This window comes from Apus apus, chromosome 2 (genome assembly GCF_020740795.1).
Source record: "Apus apus isolate bApuApu2 chromosome 2, bApuApu2.pri.cur, whole genome shotgun sequence".
Lineage (NCBI taxonomy): Eukaryota > Metazoa > Chordata > Aves > Apodiformes > Apodidae > Apus > Apus apus.
The window spans coordinates 156,941,618-156,958,611 of NC_067283.1; the positions used below are offsets into that span (position 1 = coordinate 156,941,618).

At 69.0% G+C, this 16,994-nt stretch overlaps 3 protein-coding genes across 4 annotated transcripts in view; 1 reads left to right on the plus strand and 2 right to left on the minus strand.

Annotated features, from left to right (window-relative positions):
• The window catches only part of PLEC (plectin), a 4,105-nt gene extending 3,823 nt beyond the window's left edge, over positions 1 to 282 (minus strand). The window contains exon 1 of the mRNA XM_051610317.1: positions 243 to 282. Coding sequence (XP_051466277.1) covers positions 243 to 282 — 40 coding nt within the window. The remainder of the gene's footprint in view (positions 1 to 242) is intronic.
• Positions 283 to 3,600: 3,318 nt separating this feature from the next.
• Positions 3,601 to 10,684, minus strand: PARP10 (poly(ADP-ribose) polymerase family member 10). The gene is made up of 12 exons (XM_051610318.1): positions 10,658 to 10,684; positions 10,265 to 10,500; positions 9,209 to 9,327; positions 8,637 to 8,882; positions 7,979 to 8,197; positions 7,403 to 7,878; positions 7,072 to 7,284; positions 6,870 to 6,993; positions 5,735 to 6,634; positions 5,239 to 5,375; positions 4,751 to 4,925; positions 3,601 to 4,178 (listed from the first exon to the last, which is right to left on the minus strand). The coding sequence occupies exons 1-12, from the start codon at positions 10,682 to 10,684 to the stop codon at positions 3,844 to 3,846; spliced, it is 3,207 nt and encodes a 1,068-aa protein (XP_051466278.1). The 3' UTR covers positions 3,601 to 3,843.
• On the plus strand, positions 10,266 to 16,242 carry GRINA (glutamate ionotropic receptor NMDA type subunit associated protein 1). Of its 2 annotated transcripts, XM_051611436.1 has the most exons (8): positions 10,266 to 10,324; positions 11,736 to 12,075; positions 12,452 to 12,508; positions 12,588 to 12,700; positions 12,779 to 12,979; positions 13,768 to 13,896; positions 14,396 to 14,539; positions 15,361 to 16,242. In XM_051611436.1, the coding sequence occupies exons 2-8, from the start codon at positions 11,769 to 11,771 to the stop codon at positions 15,508 to 15,510; spliced, it is 1,101 nt and encodes a 366-aa protein (XP_051467396.1). In that variant the 5' UTR covers positions 10,266 to 10,324; positions 11,736 to 11,768; the 3' UTR covers positions 15,511 to 16,242. The 2 variants fall into 2 exon arrangements, with proteins under 2 accessions (XP_051467396.1, XP_051467397.1); XM_051611437.1 differs by lacking the exon at positions 12,452 to 12,508.
• Positions 16,243 to 16,994: the final 752 nt, after the last annotated feature.

The window sequence follows — 16,994 nt, forward strand, 5'->3', positions numbered from 1 at the left end:
GCCACCCCCAGCCCCCCCGGCTCCTGCACCACTGACACCCCGACCTACAGCCCCCCTGCTCCTGCAGCGCAGCCCCCCCCGCCGCTGCCCCTCCAGACTTCCCCGGCTCCTGCACCACGGCCCCCCCGCATCCCACAGACGCTGCAGCAAAGACCCCCCTCACTTCGGTGCATCCCCCCCCCCCGCTCCTGCAGCACAGCCCCCCCCGCCTCGACTCCGGTCCCGCCCCCGCCCGCACTCACCCAGCGCCGCGTTGTCCGCCGAAGCGGGCGGGGGGGGCATGACCGGGGGGGGGGGGCTCGACCGGGGCGGGGAGGCTGCACCGGCACCGACGGAGGGGGGTTCACCCGCACCGCACCGGAGGCTCCGCCCGCACCGGCACCGGCTGCTCCTGCAGCGGCGCGGGAAGAGGGGGGCGGGGCGCGGGGGGGCGGGGCTGGGGGGGCCCTATCTCACATCCCCACCCGCACCCTCGGGACCGCTGCAGCCGGCGGGGGGGTGGGGGGGGTTAACCCTGCACGAGCATTCGGCGAGGAAGGGGTTAACCCCCCCCGTCCACCCCACCCCCCCCGCTGGGTGAGGAACTCCCCTCCCAGGCAGGTGAATCCCCCAGCACTGCCCGAGATCCTGACCCCTGGGGCTCCCCCCAGCCCCACGGCCACCCCAGCCCCACACATCCCGGGTCCTGGGGGGGCACCCTCTGCCCTCACCGGCCTGGAGCGGCAGCTGCCGGCAGGGGCAGGGCAGGGTCCAGGGTGGGGTCAAGGGCAGGGCCAAGCCCCCTCACCGGGTGTCCCCCCAACCCGGGCAGTGCCCACCGGCCAAGTCCCCCCGGTTGGGCCAAGTGCCGCTGCGGTACCGGGCACAAGCAGGGGCGGCAGCGAGGGACAGCCGGGACCCCCCGGGACACCCCGGGACCCCGGGAGCGGTCTGGTGCCGGGGGGGTGCCGGGGCAGGAGGCCACAGTCTTTGACAGAACCGCCACCGGGGGACGCCAGGACCCCCGGGCACGGGCCCAACGCCAACACCCGCCCGCAGCCGCCGGCACAGGCGGGACCGGCCCCGGCAGCCGGTGAGCGCGGCCCTGCCCTCGGCACGCCTGCCGGATCCGGGACGGGGCCGGGAGGCCCCGCGGTGCCGAAGACACACACGGGTGTGCGTGCACACGCGTGTGCACAGGCAGTGAACGGATCTGTGTGTGTTCAGGCACACGCGTGCACCTGGCGATGCACAACTGCACACACGTGCCCATCTGCCCCGTGCGCACGTGCACACACCATCAGCACACACGCAGTGCACACACATGACAGTGCACACGCATCTCTGCCCAAAAACCTGTGTGGAAACACCGCCCGCTGTGTGCACGTGTGTGCAGACGCAGGGACCCACAGGCACGGACAGACACAAACACGCGTGTCCCCAGCCCTGCCAACACATGCAAGCACAAGCACTGGCGTGCACACGTGTGTGAACAAACACACGCACACAAGCACCAGGGCGGCTCAGCACCCCCAGCCCTGCCCCACCCCCACGCGTGGGGTTGCCGCGGGTTGCTGGGCTGCGGGTGCTTGTCGTGCTGTGCTGGCTTACTTGGCACACTGGCCTCGTGCCCCCCAGTCCCTCCCAGTGCTCCCCAGCCCTTCCCAGCCCCTCCCAGTCGCCCCCAGTCCTTCTGGGAGCTCCTGATGCCCCCCGCCCACGGCACAGCACCCACCCGAGCCCGTGGCACCGCCGCAGCGGGACCTACACGTGCCCAACCGCCAGCGCAGACCTCGGCACTGCCGGCCCCACGGCGGCCCCAGGGACCCCGACCTGGCCTGGCAGGGGAGGCGCTGGGGGCAGGGTCCCCCCATCTCACCGGGGTCCCTGCCGCAGGGCGTGCTCCGCCGTGTGCCGGTGTCCCCCGCCTGGTGTCTCCTGCCCGGTGTGGCCGAGGGTCCTTCCGGCAGGACGGACGGGCAGGACCCGTGTCTGCACCACCGCCCGCACGGCGGTGACGGGCCGGTGCCAGCACGGGAGCACGCGGCGCCGGTCCCCTCGGCAGGACAAAGGCCCCTTTCAGCGCCCAGCGCGGCCCCACGGGCCCCTCGGACACAGGGGACAAAGGTCCGGCACTGCTGGCACAGGCACTGCTGGCACCGGCAGCACCGCGCTCGCCGCGGGTCAGGCCGGCGCCTGGAGGGACCCCCGGGACCCGCCGGTGCCGGAGCCGCCGCTGCATCCCCCGGCTCTCACCTCTCGTCCCGGCGTGTCCCCGGCACCGGGCAAGTGGCTCCGTGGTGACGCGAGTGCCGGGGCTGGCACCTCTCCCCGGCCGGGGATCCCGGTGCTGGCGCCACGTCCCTGTCCCCGGCGTCACGGCGCGTTGTCACGCTGGGGCTGGCACACGGGGGGGCCGGGCCGACAGCCAGCCCTGCCCCGGCATCCCCCTGCCCCCCATGTTCCCTGTGTCCCCCTGTCCCTGGCATCCTCGCTGTCCCCTGCATCCTGTGCCCCTTGTCCCCATGTCCCCTACATCCGCACATCCCCCCTGCCCCCCACCCCAGTGGGGGACAATGCCATGGGGTGTGCTCTGCCCAGCTGGTGGCCATGTCCCCAAGTTGTCCCCAGGCTGTTCCCAGGCTGTCCCCAAGCTCTCCCTGGCCCCCCTGGCACCCTCAATCTGGCTCCAGCAGCTCCCATAGCCCTTCCCCTGCCTGCCTGCATCCCCCTCTGCCTGCACCCCCCCCCGCATAACCCCCCCGTCCCCCACCCAGGCCTTGCAGGGGGCTGTAGGCAGCTGCCTGCACCTTGGAGAGTGGGACGGGGCTGCCAGGGCCGGGGGTCCTGCCCTGGGGCACCCCTCACCCTGAGGGTCCCAGCATCTGGCACCCCCTGCCCTGAGGGTTCTGTCACAGCTCAGCCAGCACTGGACATGGCATGACCATGACCTTGAGGCCGCAGCTGCCCGTGGGGGTCCTGCCCACACAGAGCAGGGGGGCCGGGGACCCCCTGCATCCCCACAGCTTGCCCACAGCTGCAGATGGGGCCAGGGGGCAGCACAGGCAGGGGCAGGCAGGGTGCAGGCAGCAGAAGGATGCTCTGGAGCATTCTGGCTGCCCACACTGTGGAATGGGTGGGCGATGCCAGCACTGGTGGGCAATGGCAGCACCGAGTGGGGGATGCTGGCATGTGTGGGTGATGGCAGTACCAAGCAGGCACTGGCAGCACAGGGTGGGCAATGCCATAAACCTCCCCTTGGCCCTGGCACAGCCCCCCCCCTCAGTGCCAGTGTCCCTGGGGCTGGCAGAGCACAGTGCCACACCAAGCTGGAGGGGGACACCCCATCCCTGGGGGGACAAACCTGGGGGCACCAATAGGGGGGCCGAGCACAAAGGGGACCCTGTCCTAGGATGGAGGGGATGAGCTGAGGGGATCCATGTCCCTGGGTTCATAGTAGCCACAGGTGGGTCCCCAGCTCAGGGCCCTGTGTGGCCATTGCCCTCACCCTCTCCTCCTCCCCCCCCCGAGTTGTGAAGCAGCTCTGGGACCCCTGAAATGCAGCCACTCCCCTCCCCCTTCCCTCCCATCCCCAGCCCCCCAAATCACCTGGACACAGGGAAAAGCTCCAACTTTATTCAGTTTTCCTCTTTTGAGGTCACTTCTGATTTGGTGACCCACAAGTCCCACTCCCCATTCCTGGGGGTGGAAAGAGGGGGAATCCCAGGGGTGGGGATTCTGGGGGGAAATCCCCTATGCTCCAAGCCTCCAGGGCAGGGACCCTCTGAGCCCCCTGGGGCAGGGCTGGTGCATGGGGACAGAGGGTGCTGGGGGCTCAGGGGATCCTGGGGGGGCTTGGGGGGTTCAGAGTGGTTCAGAGGGGCCATGAGGGGCTGAGTGGGGGGCCCCACGGCAGCGGCAGGTGATGAGGTACTGTGGGTAGGCCTGGGTGTCATTGAAGATGACGAAGATGGCAGGACGGTGGGGGTTGTCCACCACGCTGTGGTAGCGCAGGGGGGCCCCGGCCCCTTCCCGCAGGGGGGGTGCCCGCAGCCCTGGCCCCCCCCGGGCAAACAGCCCTGTCAGCACCTTGGCCATGAAGATGAACTTGGTGCCGTTGGCGCTGCACGGCGAGTACTGTTCCCGTGCCGAGACCGCCGCGTCCACCGCGAAGTACACGCCGAGGCCATAGAGAGCAGCTGGGGGTGAGGGGGGGTCAGCGCCGGCACCAGGGATGAGTGGGATGGGGGATCAGCGCGGGGGGGAGAGTCTGCTAGGGGATCAGCACTCGGGGCAAGCGTGTGCCATGGGATTGGCACCGGAAGGCAGAGTGTGCCGGAGGATCAGGACCCGGCTCCGTCAGTCTGGGCCAGGCGCTCACGACCTGGCTCCAGCGCTGGCACCAGGAGGAGTGGGATGGGGAATTGGCTTTGTGGGGAATTGGCACTCAGCTCCAGGGTGAGCATGTGCCAGGGGATCAGCACTCGGCTCCGGCACCAGGGGGATAGTGCGCCGAGGGACTGGGACCTGGCTCCAGCACCTCGCTCTGGCACCAGGGGATTGGCATCCAGCTCCAGCACTGGCATATGTGCCAGGGAATGAGCACCTGGCGCTGGCAACAGGGGGATAAGTGTGCTGGGAGATTGGGACCTGGCTCTGGCATCAGGGGATTGCCACATGGCTCTGGCACTGAGGAGAGTATGTGCCAGGGGATTGGGACCTGGCTCCAGCGCCTGGCTCTGGCACCAGGGGATGGGGACCTGGTACTCACCGTTCTTGCCACAGAAGCTGCGGTTGAAGCCGTGCAGGCAGATCTCACGGCTGGAGGTCTCAGTGGTGCCGTGGAAGAGGATGCGCTCCACGGCGGCGCCGGCGCAGGCCCGCTCCATGCTGGCCTTCTTCAGCTGGTACTGCCGGTACAGCAGCGGGTGGATCAGCTTCTGCACCTGTGGTGGCATCGCAGCATCAGGCTCTGCTGTGGCTTGACACAGTATGGCACAGCTCGGCACGGCTTAGCGTGGTATGGCACGGCACGGCTCAGTATAGCACAGCACAGCAAGGCTCAGCACAGCATGGCTCAGTAATGACACAGCACAGCATGGCTTAGCATGGCATGGCACAGCACAGCATGGCACCGCTCAGTCTGGCATGGCACAGAAGAGCATGGCACAGCTCAGCATGCCTCAGCACAGCATGGCTCAGCATGGCATGGCACAGCACAGCTCAGCACAGCTCAGCAGGGCCCGCTGCCCCCCACACCTGGACAATGCTGATCCGGTTGTGCAGCTCCTGCAGCGTCCCGTAGAAGTGCCGGATGGTGTCACGGAACTCCTCCGAGCTCTCGGCCAGCGGCAGCAGCCTCACCTCCTCCTCCTCCAGCCCTGGCAACCCCAGCTCTGCTGGACACTGCGGTGGTGAGTGCAGGGCAGGGGACACAGTGGTGGGGCAGGACTGGCCCCACAGCACCATCCTGTGCCGGTGCCACGGCACCCACCGAGCCAGTGCCAGGCACTGTCCACTGGGGGCCAGCTGCCAAAGACAGCGACGGGCATCACCCCATGGCATTGCCCCACGGCATCACCCTACGGACATCCCATCGCATCACCCCATCGCATCACCCCACAGCATCGCCCTATGGACACCCCGTGGCATCACCCCAAGGCATTGCTCCATGGACACCCCATGACATCACCCCACAGCATCACCCCACAGCATCGACCCCACGGCCACCCCACGGCATCAACCCCGGACGCACCGAGCAGGCGCCGGGCGCTTTCGGTGGGGGGCCGGCTGCGGGACACAGGGCTGGCGCGGGCGCTGCCGATGTCGAACTCCTCCATGCGCTGCAGGTCCACGGTGACGGGCCGTCCGTCCCGCAGCAGGTCCAGCCGGCGCTGCCGGCACTGCCAGGCCCGCTCCAGCAGTGCCACGGCCTCGGGGCTGTAGGGGACAGCAGTGCCAGAGGGATCCCAGCGCACCCAGCAGGTGCTGGTGGCAGTGGCGTTACCAGGACCACCCTCTGGCTCCGGCAGGCACTGGAGCAGGTGCTGGAGGTCGCGCGCGGCCGCGGCGGTGTAGGGGGCGAAGCCGTGCAGCGTGGCGGTGCCGGGGCGCAGGCAGAGGCGCACAGCGTGCCGGCGCTGCAGCAGCGCCAGGAGGTGCCGGCACGAGCCCGGCAGTGCCCACAGCCGCTCGCTCGGCACCTCCTCGGCCCGCAGCTGCCCAGCCAGCACCCGCTCCAGCTCCGCCGGTACCATCGCTGCGTCCTGTGCCGAGAACACCGTCACCTGCGCCGTGTCCGCCGCCGGCAGAGCCTCCTCCAGCGAGGCCTCCAGTGCGGCCAGCAGCCCGCCGGCCTCGGCCTCCTCCTCCTGGTAGGAGTGCAGGGACAGCGCAGTGGCACGTGCCAGCTCCTCCTCCTCAAGCCGCTCCGCGTCCATGGAGCGCTGGATGGCCAGGACAATCTGCGCCTCCTCCTCCTCCTCGTTCTCCTCCTGCACCCCGAACCCCCACTCGCCCCAGACCATGTCCTCAGTGCCATCGTCACCCACGGTGGGAGGTTCAGCGTCGGGGTCCTGCTTCCAGCTCACAATGTCACCAGCATCCCCATCACCATCACCAGGGCGCAGCGCAGCCAGCAGCTCCTTGATCTCCTCTGTCAGGAGAGGTTGGGTGTCAACCACCAGGACTCACCATGGTGTGGGGGAACAACTGGTGGTCCCAGCACCCTCCCACTGCAGCATCCTCCCAATGCAGCATCCTCCTACCATGTCGCCCTCCCACCATGTCATGTCACCCTCCTACCATGGCACCCTCCCACTGTGGCACCTTCCCACCATGGCACCAGTACCACTGGTGCCAGCACGTCCCTCACCCCCTGCCACTCTCACCTATGCTGGACTGAAAACCATCTCCATCGGCACCACTGGCATCATCAGGCAGGTCCTGATGCCAGGACTGAGGTGGCAGGGGGTCCTGATGGCATCGTGGTGGGAGCAGCTCCACCAGCTCCTGCTGCAGGGACAGAGAACCAGGAGACCATCACCTTCACCATACAGACCACAGTGATACCACTGCCACCCCCACCCATACCTGGGGGTCTGGGGGGCTCCAGGAGACACCATCCAAGTCGATAACGCACTGGAAGCGCTTTTCCAGCTGCTGGAGGAGTTTCTGCCCAGCCTCATCCCTCAGGAACCGGGCGACACCGGGGAACTGCAGGGTGACCGGCCACGTGCCCACGGTTCCCAGGAGGCTCTGCAGGAATTCGGCGGCTGCCCGGCATTGCTCTGTCTCCCCGCTCACCTGCCGGCGAGGGCCAGGGGCTGCTCACCACGGTGCTGCCATGGTAAGCAGTCCCTGGCCCTGCCGGCAGGTGAGCACCCCTGTGGGACCCCCACCCACCCCCTCGCCCACAGCTCACCCTGAACCCGGAGACGTCCCCCCCCTCCAGCGGTAGCACTGAGGCCTCAGGGATGCTGCCCAGCAGGTCCTGGTAGTGCTGCTGCAGGTACCGCAGGGCACCTGGCTCTGCCACCACCACCACCTCATCCCACGCCACCTCCTTGGGACCCTCTGGGTCACCGGTAGCACTGGAAATGGCAGCTGGAGTTGGTGTCAGTGGCTCTGCAGGGATGGCAGGGGCTGAGGGGGTGACAGGGGCTGTGTCTGGTGGGGGGTCCATGTCTGTCTGGGGGCCGGTGTCCGTCGAGGGGTCTGTAGTTGCTGGCAGAAGGTCCTTTGTGTCTGTCGGGGGGTCTGTGTCTGGTGGCGGGGGCTCCTTGTCTGGTGATGGGGGCTCCGTGTCCCCCTCCATCATCCCCAGGAAGGGGTAGTGGGGGGCGAGGGCCAGTGCTGTGTCCTGCAGCCGGTGTGGTCTCTGCAGCACCCGCTGCGCTGCTGCAGGAGGACAGGAAGGACCGGCAGCCGTGGTCAAGCGTGGCAACGCCGGGGGTCCTGCATGTCCCACTCACCCCCCATTCCCCAGCCCCCTCCTCACCTGCCAGCTCCTGGAAGGTGACGATGGCCGCCCGCCCTCCCGGCAGCAGCTGCACCTGCTGGACGCTGCCGCCGCCGCTGCGCCGGTTCTCGAAGTAGAGCTCGAGCAGGTCGGGGCTCAGCGCTGGCACCTCGGCCCGCACCAGCAGGCTGGGGGTCTGCGGCACCCGCAGCAGGGCCAGCGCACACCCCCCTGCCCGCTGCTGCGCCGCCGCCAGCTCTGCCGGGAGCGCGGTGCTGGTGACGCCAGGGGCGCCTGGGGACCCCAGCCCCACCGACCCCAGCACCGAGGGGAACCACGAGCAGCCCCACAGAGTCACCCCTGGCTGGACCCCAACACCAGCCGGGACCACTGGGCACCCGGGCCCCAAATGCCACCCTGGTGGTCCTGGTCACTGGGCAGTGCCACAGACCCCAGACCCTAAACCACTGCCCTGGGGGGCCCAGCTGCCAAGACCCCAGCCCCCAAAATGCCACTCTGGTGATCCAGGTCACTGAGCAGTGCTACAGACCCCACACCCCAAACCACTACCCTGGGTGTCCTAGCACCAGCTCTGCACCACAGACCCTGGACCCCAAAACACCACCCTGGTGGTCCCTGCTGCTGACTACCTGCACCCCAAAACCAACACCCCCCCACCCAGGCCCCCTGTGCCCACCTGGGGGTGTGAGGGGGTCCTGCAGGTGCAGCAGCCCCCAGCCGGGCGCGGGGCCCCGGTGCAACTCGAAGGTGCTGTGGGGGCGGCCCAGTAGGGGCTCCAGGCGTGGCTCCAGCAGCTCAGTGGGGGTCTGGGGGTCCAAGCCCCCCAGCAGCAGGTGGGAGGGATCCCAAGGGGGGGCCCGGCACACCCCCAGATAGACCCCCCCCAGCTGGTGGGTGCCGCGGGCCAGGATGTTCTCAGCATCTGCATGGGAGGGGCATGGTGTCACTGGGGGGCACAGCGCCCCAGCCCACCCCCACCGGGACGCCCACCCCATCCCAGTGCTCCCAGTGGGGATTATGGACATCCTGCCCCCCATCCCAATGCTCCCAGTGAAGATTTGGGACACCCCACCCCCTATCCCAGTACTGCCAGTGCCACCCCCAGCCTAATTTCCCGCTCATGCCAGTGAACCAGTGGGGAATGGGGACCCCCTCACCCCACTCCAGTGCTCCCAGTGGAGACAGGAACCCCCCCACACACCATCCCAGCAGAGACCGGGAACCCCCCCGGCCCATCTCAGTTCTCACCCTGGGGACTCTCGAAGGTGAGAAAGAGGAGGGGGCCGAGGCGCTGGCAGCTCCGCACCGGGCCCCCCCCCCGAGCGCCGCCGGCTCTCGAAGTACAGGACCAGCACCTCCTCCTCCAGCTGGGGGGGGGCTCTCACCTCCAGCACCGCCCCCTCCCCCTCCGGCACCGGGCCCCTCTCCGGCACCGGGCCCACCTCTGCCATCCTGCCGGCACACGCACATTGGGGTGGGGGGGGGTCATCCCCTTCGAGGTGCCCCCCCAGCGCGTCCCCCTGGAACAAGGACCACCTCACACCCACGCGAGACCCCAAGCCCCACGTGCAGCCCTGCATCTCCGGACCAAGGACCCTCTGGTGCCCCCACACTCATCCCAGCCCAGGCCAGCCCCCCGCCGTGGGGCAGGACCACCCAGCCCCACACCTCCGAGGCTGCACCCCCCACCAGCCCCACAGCCGCAGGCCAGAACCCCCCATTGCCACGAAGCCGGATCCCCCAGAGCTGTGGGGCAAGACTCCCGCCCACAGCCCCACACCCAGCCGCGGGGCAGGACCCCCCACAACCCCGCGGCAGGGTCCGCCCTGGGCCGTGGGGCAGGACTCCCCGCAGCCCCACACACCGGGGCAGGCCCGCCCGTGGCCTCAGCCCGGGGACCCCCAGCCGCGGGGCAGGACCCCCCCCCAGACCCACACCTGCGGCCCAGGGACCTCTCGAGCCGCGGGGCAGGACCCCCCACCCTGGAGCCGGGCCCCCCCACGCACCGGGCGCTGCCGAGCTCCGCCCCCAGCGCAGCAACGAAACCGAAACCGGACGGGACCGGGAAGGGGCGTGGCCGGGGGCGTGGCCGGGGGCGTGGCCGGGGGCGTGGCCGTGGACAGGGCCCCGTGACGGGTGGGGGCCCCGCGCGTGACCCGCAGCAGCCCCTTTGGCTCAGGCCCCGCCCCTCCCGGCAGGCCACGCCCCTCCGTTAATCCCCGCCCACCGAGGGGCGGAGCGCACCTCTCGTTGCCCCCGAGCCCTCTTGGAGGAAGCCCCGCCCCCTCCTAGCCCCGCCCACACGTAGGCCCCGCCCCTCGGCAGGCCCCGCCCGGCGCGGAGCGGAACCGGGGGCGCCGCACGGTGAGCGGGGCTGGGGGGCTGCGCCGGGGGGCGCCCGGGGGAAGGCGGGTATCCCGGTGGGGGCGAGAGGGTCCCGGCAGGCCCCTGCGCCGCCCACGAGCGCGGTTCTCCCCCTTCTTCGAGCTGCCGCATTCCGCGGGGGGCGGAGCGGGGACCCCGCAGTGCGGGCCCGGGGGCTGGGGGGGGGGGACAGAGCGGGGGGGACCGCGAGTGGGCGCCCCCCCGGGACAGCGTGAGGGGATTAGGATTGTGGTGCCAGAAATAGGCCGCGCGTCAGGGCAAAGCGGCTTAACGGGGCTGCCGGGAATAACCTGGGGGGGGACCCCCCCGCACCCCGCACCCCGCGGGGGTGACCGCCATGTTGGGCGCACCCCCCGCGGCGCGCCCCTCCGTGCTGCTTGTGCTCCCCGTCCGGGGGGACCCCCCTGCCGCGGGCAGCCTTGTTCCGCCGCGGGGGGTGCCCCCCGTGCCACGGGCACTCTCAGCCCCTCAGTGCGGTGCCCCCCGGTGGGGTGTCCGCTGCGTGGGGTGCCCCCAGGGCCGCTGCCCCTTCCCCGGGCGTTCCATCCGCCCTCGGCGCTCCCCGTGAGCCGGTGCCGAGGGGGGGTCGGTGCCCGCAGCCGCGGTGCTGCAGGGCCGACTCCATCCCCCCCCCGGTGGCACCGGGCCGGGCCGTCACGCGGGCGCTGGCTTCGGTTGCGCCACCGGCCGGGGCTGTCGCTTGGCCGGACCCGGCCTTGGCAGCGGCCGCGGGCGGCCCCGTGCCCGGGGACAGCGACGCTGCGGCAGCGGCTCCGGCTCCGGCGCGGCGGGGGCTGGCACAGGGCTTGGCCGGGGCTGCGGGGCGGTTGCCAGCCCTGCGCCAGGCCGCGGCCGGGCCCGCGTTGTGTAATTGCGGCTCCCCCCGCGGCCGGCGGGGCCCGGCGCCCCGGGGAAAGCCGCTCTGCCCTGGGTCGGGCCGTGGGTCACGGCGGTGCGGGTCCGGTTCGCCCGTGGGTGCCGGGGCCGGTGGGTCGCTCCGCAGCCGCCGTGCTGGGGTGGTCGCCGGCAGCGGGGGCAGAGACCCCCCCCCCCCGGCCCCGTTCGCCGGGCCCGGGGCCTGGGGGTGTTGCCATGGCAACGGCCCTGCCGCCGGGGCCGCCATCTTGTGCGAGCCGGGACCCCCGCGGGGCTGCGCCGGGGGGGACGGGGACCCCCGGTGTGGGGCGGGGGTGGGTCTGGGACCCCCAGGACTGCCTGGGGCAGAGGGAGGGGCTGGGGGGAGTGATGGCGCGGGATGATGAGGGGGTTATGGCTAGAGGATGGTTACCGGGGAGTGAGAGGGGGTGACGGCGGGGGGGCTGCGGTCAGCGGTGGTGCTGGGGAAGGCGGGGGTGCCGGGCCTGACCGCCCCTCTCTCCCCTCCCCACAGGACAGCGGCAGACGCCAGCCGAGGGGGGGCAGGATGTCCCACGAGAAGAGCTTCCTGGTGGGGGGCGAGGGCTTCCCGGGGCAGCAGCCCACAGCCCCCCCGGCCTACCCGCAGCCCCCCTACCCCCCTGCCCCATACCCCCAGCCCCAGTTCTCTCCCGCACCCTATGCCCAGCCAGGCTTCCCGCAGGGGCCGGGGCCCTACCCCCCCCCGGGGCCCTACCCCCCCCCAGGGCCCTACCCCCCCGGGCCGTACCCCATGCCGGGGCCGTACCCCGGGGGTCCCTATGCCCAGCCACCCTACGCCCAGCCGCAGCCCATGGTCCCTGGAGACCAAGACTGTGAGTAATGGAGCTGGGGGGGGCTGGGAGGCCTCTATGAGGGGTAAGGGGGGGGGGGTCACCCCCTGTGGTGGGTGCTGGGGGGGGGGGTTCACAGGAGAGGGAGGCCCATTTTGTCAGTATTTTGGGTGGAGTTCAAGGGAGCAGCCTGGCTCAGAGTGCCCCTGGGGGGGGCTGCCCTGGGGGCCCTCAAATCCGAGCCCAGCCCCGAGGGGGTGCCCTGGGGGGGCCTCGGCTCATGGGTGAGGGGTCGCTGCCTGGAGCTGTGGGTTTGGTGGGCACGCTGGGCTTTGGGGGGCACAGGGTCTGCCTGGGGACCCCTCCGGGCCCCCCCTGGCCACCTCAGGCCCCCTCTCTCCTCTGCCGTCGGCGCCAGACGGAGCCAGGCCCCACTTCTGGCCCTGGAGACCCGGCCCCGCCGGCATCCGCGTGGGTGAGCGGCCGCCCCGGCGGGGGCTTGGTGCAGGCAGCCCCCCCGCAGCCCTCTTCACCCCCTCTAACCCCTTCCACAGCCCCTCTGCACAGCACCTACCACGAGGATGGGCCACCCTCCTACTATGACAACCAGGACTTCCCCTCCGCGCACTGGGATGACAAGAGCATCCGTCAGGCCTTCATCCGCAAGGTGGGGCCACGCCGGGCCGGGGGGCACCGGGGGAGGGGTGCTCAAGGGACCCTCCCGTGACCCCTGCCCGTCCCCCAGGTGTTCCTGGTGCTGACCCTGCAGCTGAGTGTCACCTTCGCCTTCGTGGCCGTCTTCACCTTCGCCAAGGGCGTGCGGGGCTTCGTGCAGCGCAATGTCTGGACCTACTACGTGTCCTACGCTGTCTTCTTCATCTCCCTCATCGTCCTCAGCTGCTGCGGGGACTTCCGTCGCAAGCACCCCTGGAACCTGGTGGCCCTGGTGAGCTGGGGCTGCTGGACAGCCCATGGAACGTGAGCCAGCATGTGCCCGGGGGGCCAAGAAGGCCATCAGCATCCTGGCCTGCGTTGGGAATAGTGTGGCCAGCAGGAGTAGGGAGGTGGTTGTCCCTCTGTGCTGGGCACTGGTGGGGCTGCACCTTGAATCCTGGGGTCAGTTTCGGATGAGAATAGGGACACGGAGGGGCTGGAGTGTGTCCAGAGAAGGGCTGTGGAACTGGGGAAGGGGCTGGAGCAGAAGGAGAAGGGGCTGGAGAACTTGTGAGGAGCAGCTGAGGGAGCTGGGGGTGTTGAGCCTGGAGCAAAGGAGGCTGAGGGGAGACCTGCTGGCTCTGCAGCTGCCTGAGAGGAGGTTGGAGCCAGGGGGGTCGGGCTCTGCTCCCCAGGAACAAGCCCTGGGACAAGAGGGAACGGCCTCAAGTTGTGCCAGGGGAGGCTGAGGTTGGATCTGGGGAACAATTCCTTCCTGGCAAGGGTTGTCAGGGCCTGGCCCAGGCTGCCCAGGGCAGGGGGGAGTCCCCATCCCTGGAGGGGTTCAAGGAACATGTGGACATGGCGCTCCAGGACATGCTCCAGCAGCCCTGAGATGTGACAGTGTTGGTGGTTTGGTTTTTCCCCCGGGTGGGCGGTTGGAGTCAGTGATCCTGGAGATCTTTTCCAACTGTGACGATCCCGTGATCCTGTTCCGGGGGCGTCACTGGGCGGTGGGGACCAACAGGAGAGGGGGGACCCGGGGGAGCTGGTGTGACAGGTTGTCCCTCTGCCCCCCAGTCCATCCTGACTGTCAGCCTGTCCTACATGGTGGGGATGATCGCCAGCTTCTACGACACTGAAGCCGTCATCATGGCCGTCGGCATCACCGTCGTCGTCTGCTTCACTGTCGTCATCTTCTCTCTGCAGGTCGGCCCGGGGGACACACAGACAGCTGGGGAGGGGGCTCTGAACTGGGCCTATGACCCCCCCAGTTCTTAGATGGGTTGGGGGGTACAAAGTAGGCACATGACCCTGAGGCTGGGGGCTCCAAAGCAGGTGTATGCCCCCCCCCAGCTGGGGCTGTGGGCTCTGAACCAGTTGTGTGGCCCCATGGTGGGTCTGGGAGCTCCAAACCAGTCATGTAACCTCCCTGGCTTAGTGGTGGGGCTGGGGGCTTCAAACTGGGTGTATGACTCCCCTGGCTCTATGGTGGGGCTGGGGGCTCCAAATGGGGTACATGATCATGGGGCTGCAGGCTCCAAGCAGGACATACAAGCCCCCCAGGGTCTATGGTGGGGGGCTCCAAGTGGGGTGTATGACCCACAGCTCCACAGTGGGGCCGGGGGCTCTGAACCAGGTGAACCCCCCACTGCCTGGGGCTGGGGGCTCCAGCAGGGCATATGACCCCTCCTCAATTCCCCCCCAGACCAAGTACGACTTCACCTCGTGCCGGGGTGTGCTGATCATCTGCCTCGTCGTCCTCATCCTCTTCTCCATCCTCTGCATCTTTATCCGGAACCGCATCGTGGACATTGTCTACGCCTCCCTGGGGGCCCTGCTCTTCACCTGCGTGAGTCCAGTGGATCCTGGGGGATGAGCTGAGATCTGGGGGGATCAGTTGAAATCCCAGGGAATGAGCTGGGAACCAGGGGGATCAGTGGGGATCTGGAGAGCAGCTGGGATCCAGTGGGATCGGCTGGGATCCAGGGGGGAGCAGCTGGGGTCCTGGGGGATGAGCCAGGAACCAAGGGGAACAGCTGGGATCCAGGGGGATCAGTTGGGATCCCAGAGGATGAGCCTGGAACCAGGCTTAGATGGGATCTGGGGAGTACCTGGGATCCACAAGGATCAGCTGGGATCTCTGGCAGGGATGAACCAGGATCCCTGGTGAGAATGAGCTGGGTTCTGGGGATCAGCAGGGATCTGCAGGGATCAGATGGGATCCCAGAGGGGAATCAGCCACGATGTGGGGGGGATGAGAGGGGATTGGGCGATAACCTGGGATCTAGGGGATCAACCAGGATCCAGGGGGCTGAGTTGGGATCAGGGGATGAGCTGGGATCTGGAATATCAGCCAGGATTTGGGGGATGAGTTAGAATTCAGGGGATGAGCCAGGATTTGGGGAATGAGCTGGGATCTGGGAGATGAGCTGGGATTTGGGGGGTGAGCCAGAATCCTGGGAGCTGGGCTGGGATCTCCTGGGGAGGCTGACCTGGGATCCAGGGTGGGGCTGAGCCAGGATCTCTGGTGTCTCTGCTGTGGATGGGGGGACACAGGGCCCGGGCCTAGCTGGGGTGTGACAGGGGGCAGGCACCACAGTCGCGGGGTGTTTGTGTGTCTGTGGGGTGCCCCCGTGTCCGTGGGTGCCCCCAGCCCCCGCCCCCCCACAGTTCCTGGCAGTGGACACGCAGCTGATCCTGGGGAACAAGCAGCTGGCGCTGAGCCCCGAGGAGTACGTGTTTGCAGCGCTCAACCTCTACACCGACATCATCAACATCTTCCTCTACATCCTGGCCATCATTGGCCGGGCCAAGGAGTGACCCCCCACCCCCCGGGACCCCTGCCCCCCACAGCCTCCCGGACCGTGCCCCCGCCTCGTAGCCGGTTCCGTTCAGTGTTCCCTGTTCCCACACCCCTTGTCGGTTCTGCCCTTAAGAGTTTATTTTTCCCACCGGGGACTTGGGGGGTGGGCACCCCCGGTGGGAGGGTCCCTGGGTGACAACTCTGTCCCCACCTGCACCCCCCCTGCAGCCCCCTGCCCAGCCCCCCTGCTCCCCCTGCTGTGAATACGGCCTTTCCCTCCCCCCTGCCTGGAACCAGGACTGGAAGCACTGAACCCCCCACTGGAGCCCCCTGCTCCGTCCTGCACCCCCCGCGCTGCCCCACCCCCCAGCCGCACCGGCAGGGTCGGCACCGGAGACCCCCGGACCCCTCCTTGGGCTGGGGGCGGGGTCTGACCACCCGGGTGGGAAAGGGGGGTCCCCATGGGGGCACTGGTCACTGAAGCAGCATCCCTGTGGAGCCCCGGTCTTCTCCCCATGCCCAAGCCTCCCCATTCCTGCCCCACAGTGGGGGTCCTGGCCCCCTCCCCATGCCTGAGCCCCCTCCCTGCCCCACAGCAGGGGTCTCGGCCCCCTCCCCGCACCCGAGCCCCCATATCCCTGCCCCACAGTGGGGGTCCCGGCCCCTTCCCTGCGCGGCCAAGGCGCCTCCCTGCCCCATCCCAGGGCTCCAGCTCCTGCTGTTAATAAACCTCCGTCTTGTTCACCCCCGATGGCTCCAGATCTTCTTTCCCTGCCACCACCAGTACCAGCACTGGCTGGACGGGCTGGTGCCGCTGCCCACCGGGGGGTGAGGGGCTACTGGGTGGGCTTCAGTTCTTGGGGGGCTGGTTCTGGGGTTCCTGGAAGCACTGCAGAAGGGGGATGGAGATTAAATCAGAGAATGGTTCTGGTTGGAAAAGCCCTTTATGGTCCTCCAGCCCACCCATTCCCCCAGCCCTGCCAAGGCCACCACTGCCCCATGTCCCTCAGCACCATCTCCAGGGCTTGGAAATCCCTTCAGGGATGGGGACTCCCCCCTGCCCTGGGCAGCCTGGGCCAGGCCCTGACAACCCTTGCCAGGAAGGAATTGTTCCCCAGATCCAACCTCAACCTCCCCTGGCACAACTTGAGGCTGTTCCCTCTTGTCCCATCACTTGGAAGGGACAGGAAAGACACTCCTGGAGATGTCCTGGGGAACTGTGGGGGAGAACACTGATTAATTGCACTCACCCTATTAACATCTCAGCAGCCCACTCATGTCTCTCTAGCACAGTGCAGTACCCCCCACTAGCAGGGTGACCCCTGCTAACAAGAAGCCCCTGACTCCTGGAGCACTCCCAGTCACATCTTTAAGCAATGGAAGTGAAGAACCAGGCAGCTAATCCCGTGTTCCAGGGATGGGATCCAATGTAGGGCACGTGTTCCTGTGGACAAAAGCAGCTCCTGAGCTTCAAGGAGCTGAGCTGGCTCTGTGCGACCCC

Bases quoted from the DNA above. Each gene is read 5' to 3' on its own strand.
- PARP10 (XM_051610318.1), bottom strand. From the start codon at position 10,684: ATGGCGGTCACCCCCGCGGGGTGCGGG. The intron at 7,285-7,402 runs GTGAGCTGTGGG...CCTCGCCGGCAG, and splicing joins GGGACGTCTCCGGGTTCAGG to GTGAGCGGGGAGACAGAGCA. The intron at 5,376-5,734 runs GTGCGTCCGGGG...AGTGTCCAGCAG, and splicing joins AAGCGCCCGGCGCCTGCTCG to AGCTGGGGTTGCCAGGGCTG.
- GRINA (XM_051611436.1), top strand. From the start codon at position 11,769: ATGTCCCACGAGAAGAGCTTCCTGGTGGGGGGCGAGGGCTTCCCGGGG. The intron at 12,509-12,587 runs GTGAGCGGCCGC...CCCCTTCCACAG, and splicing joins CCCCGCCGGCATCCGCGTGG to CCCCTCTGCACAGCACCTAC. The intron at 14,540-15,360 runs GTGAGTCCAGTG...GCCCCCCCACAG, and splicing joins GGGCCCTGCTCTTCACCTGC to TTCCTGGCAGTGGACACGCA.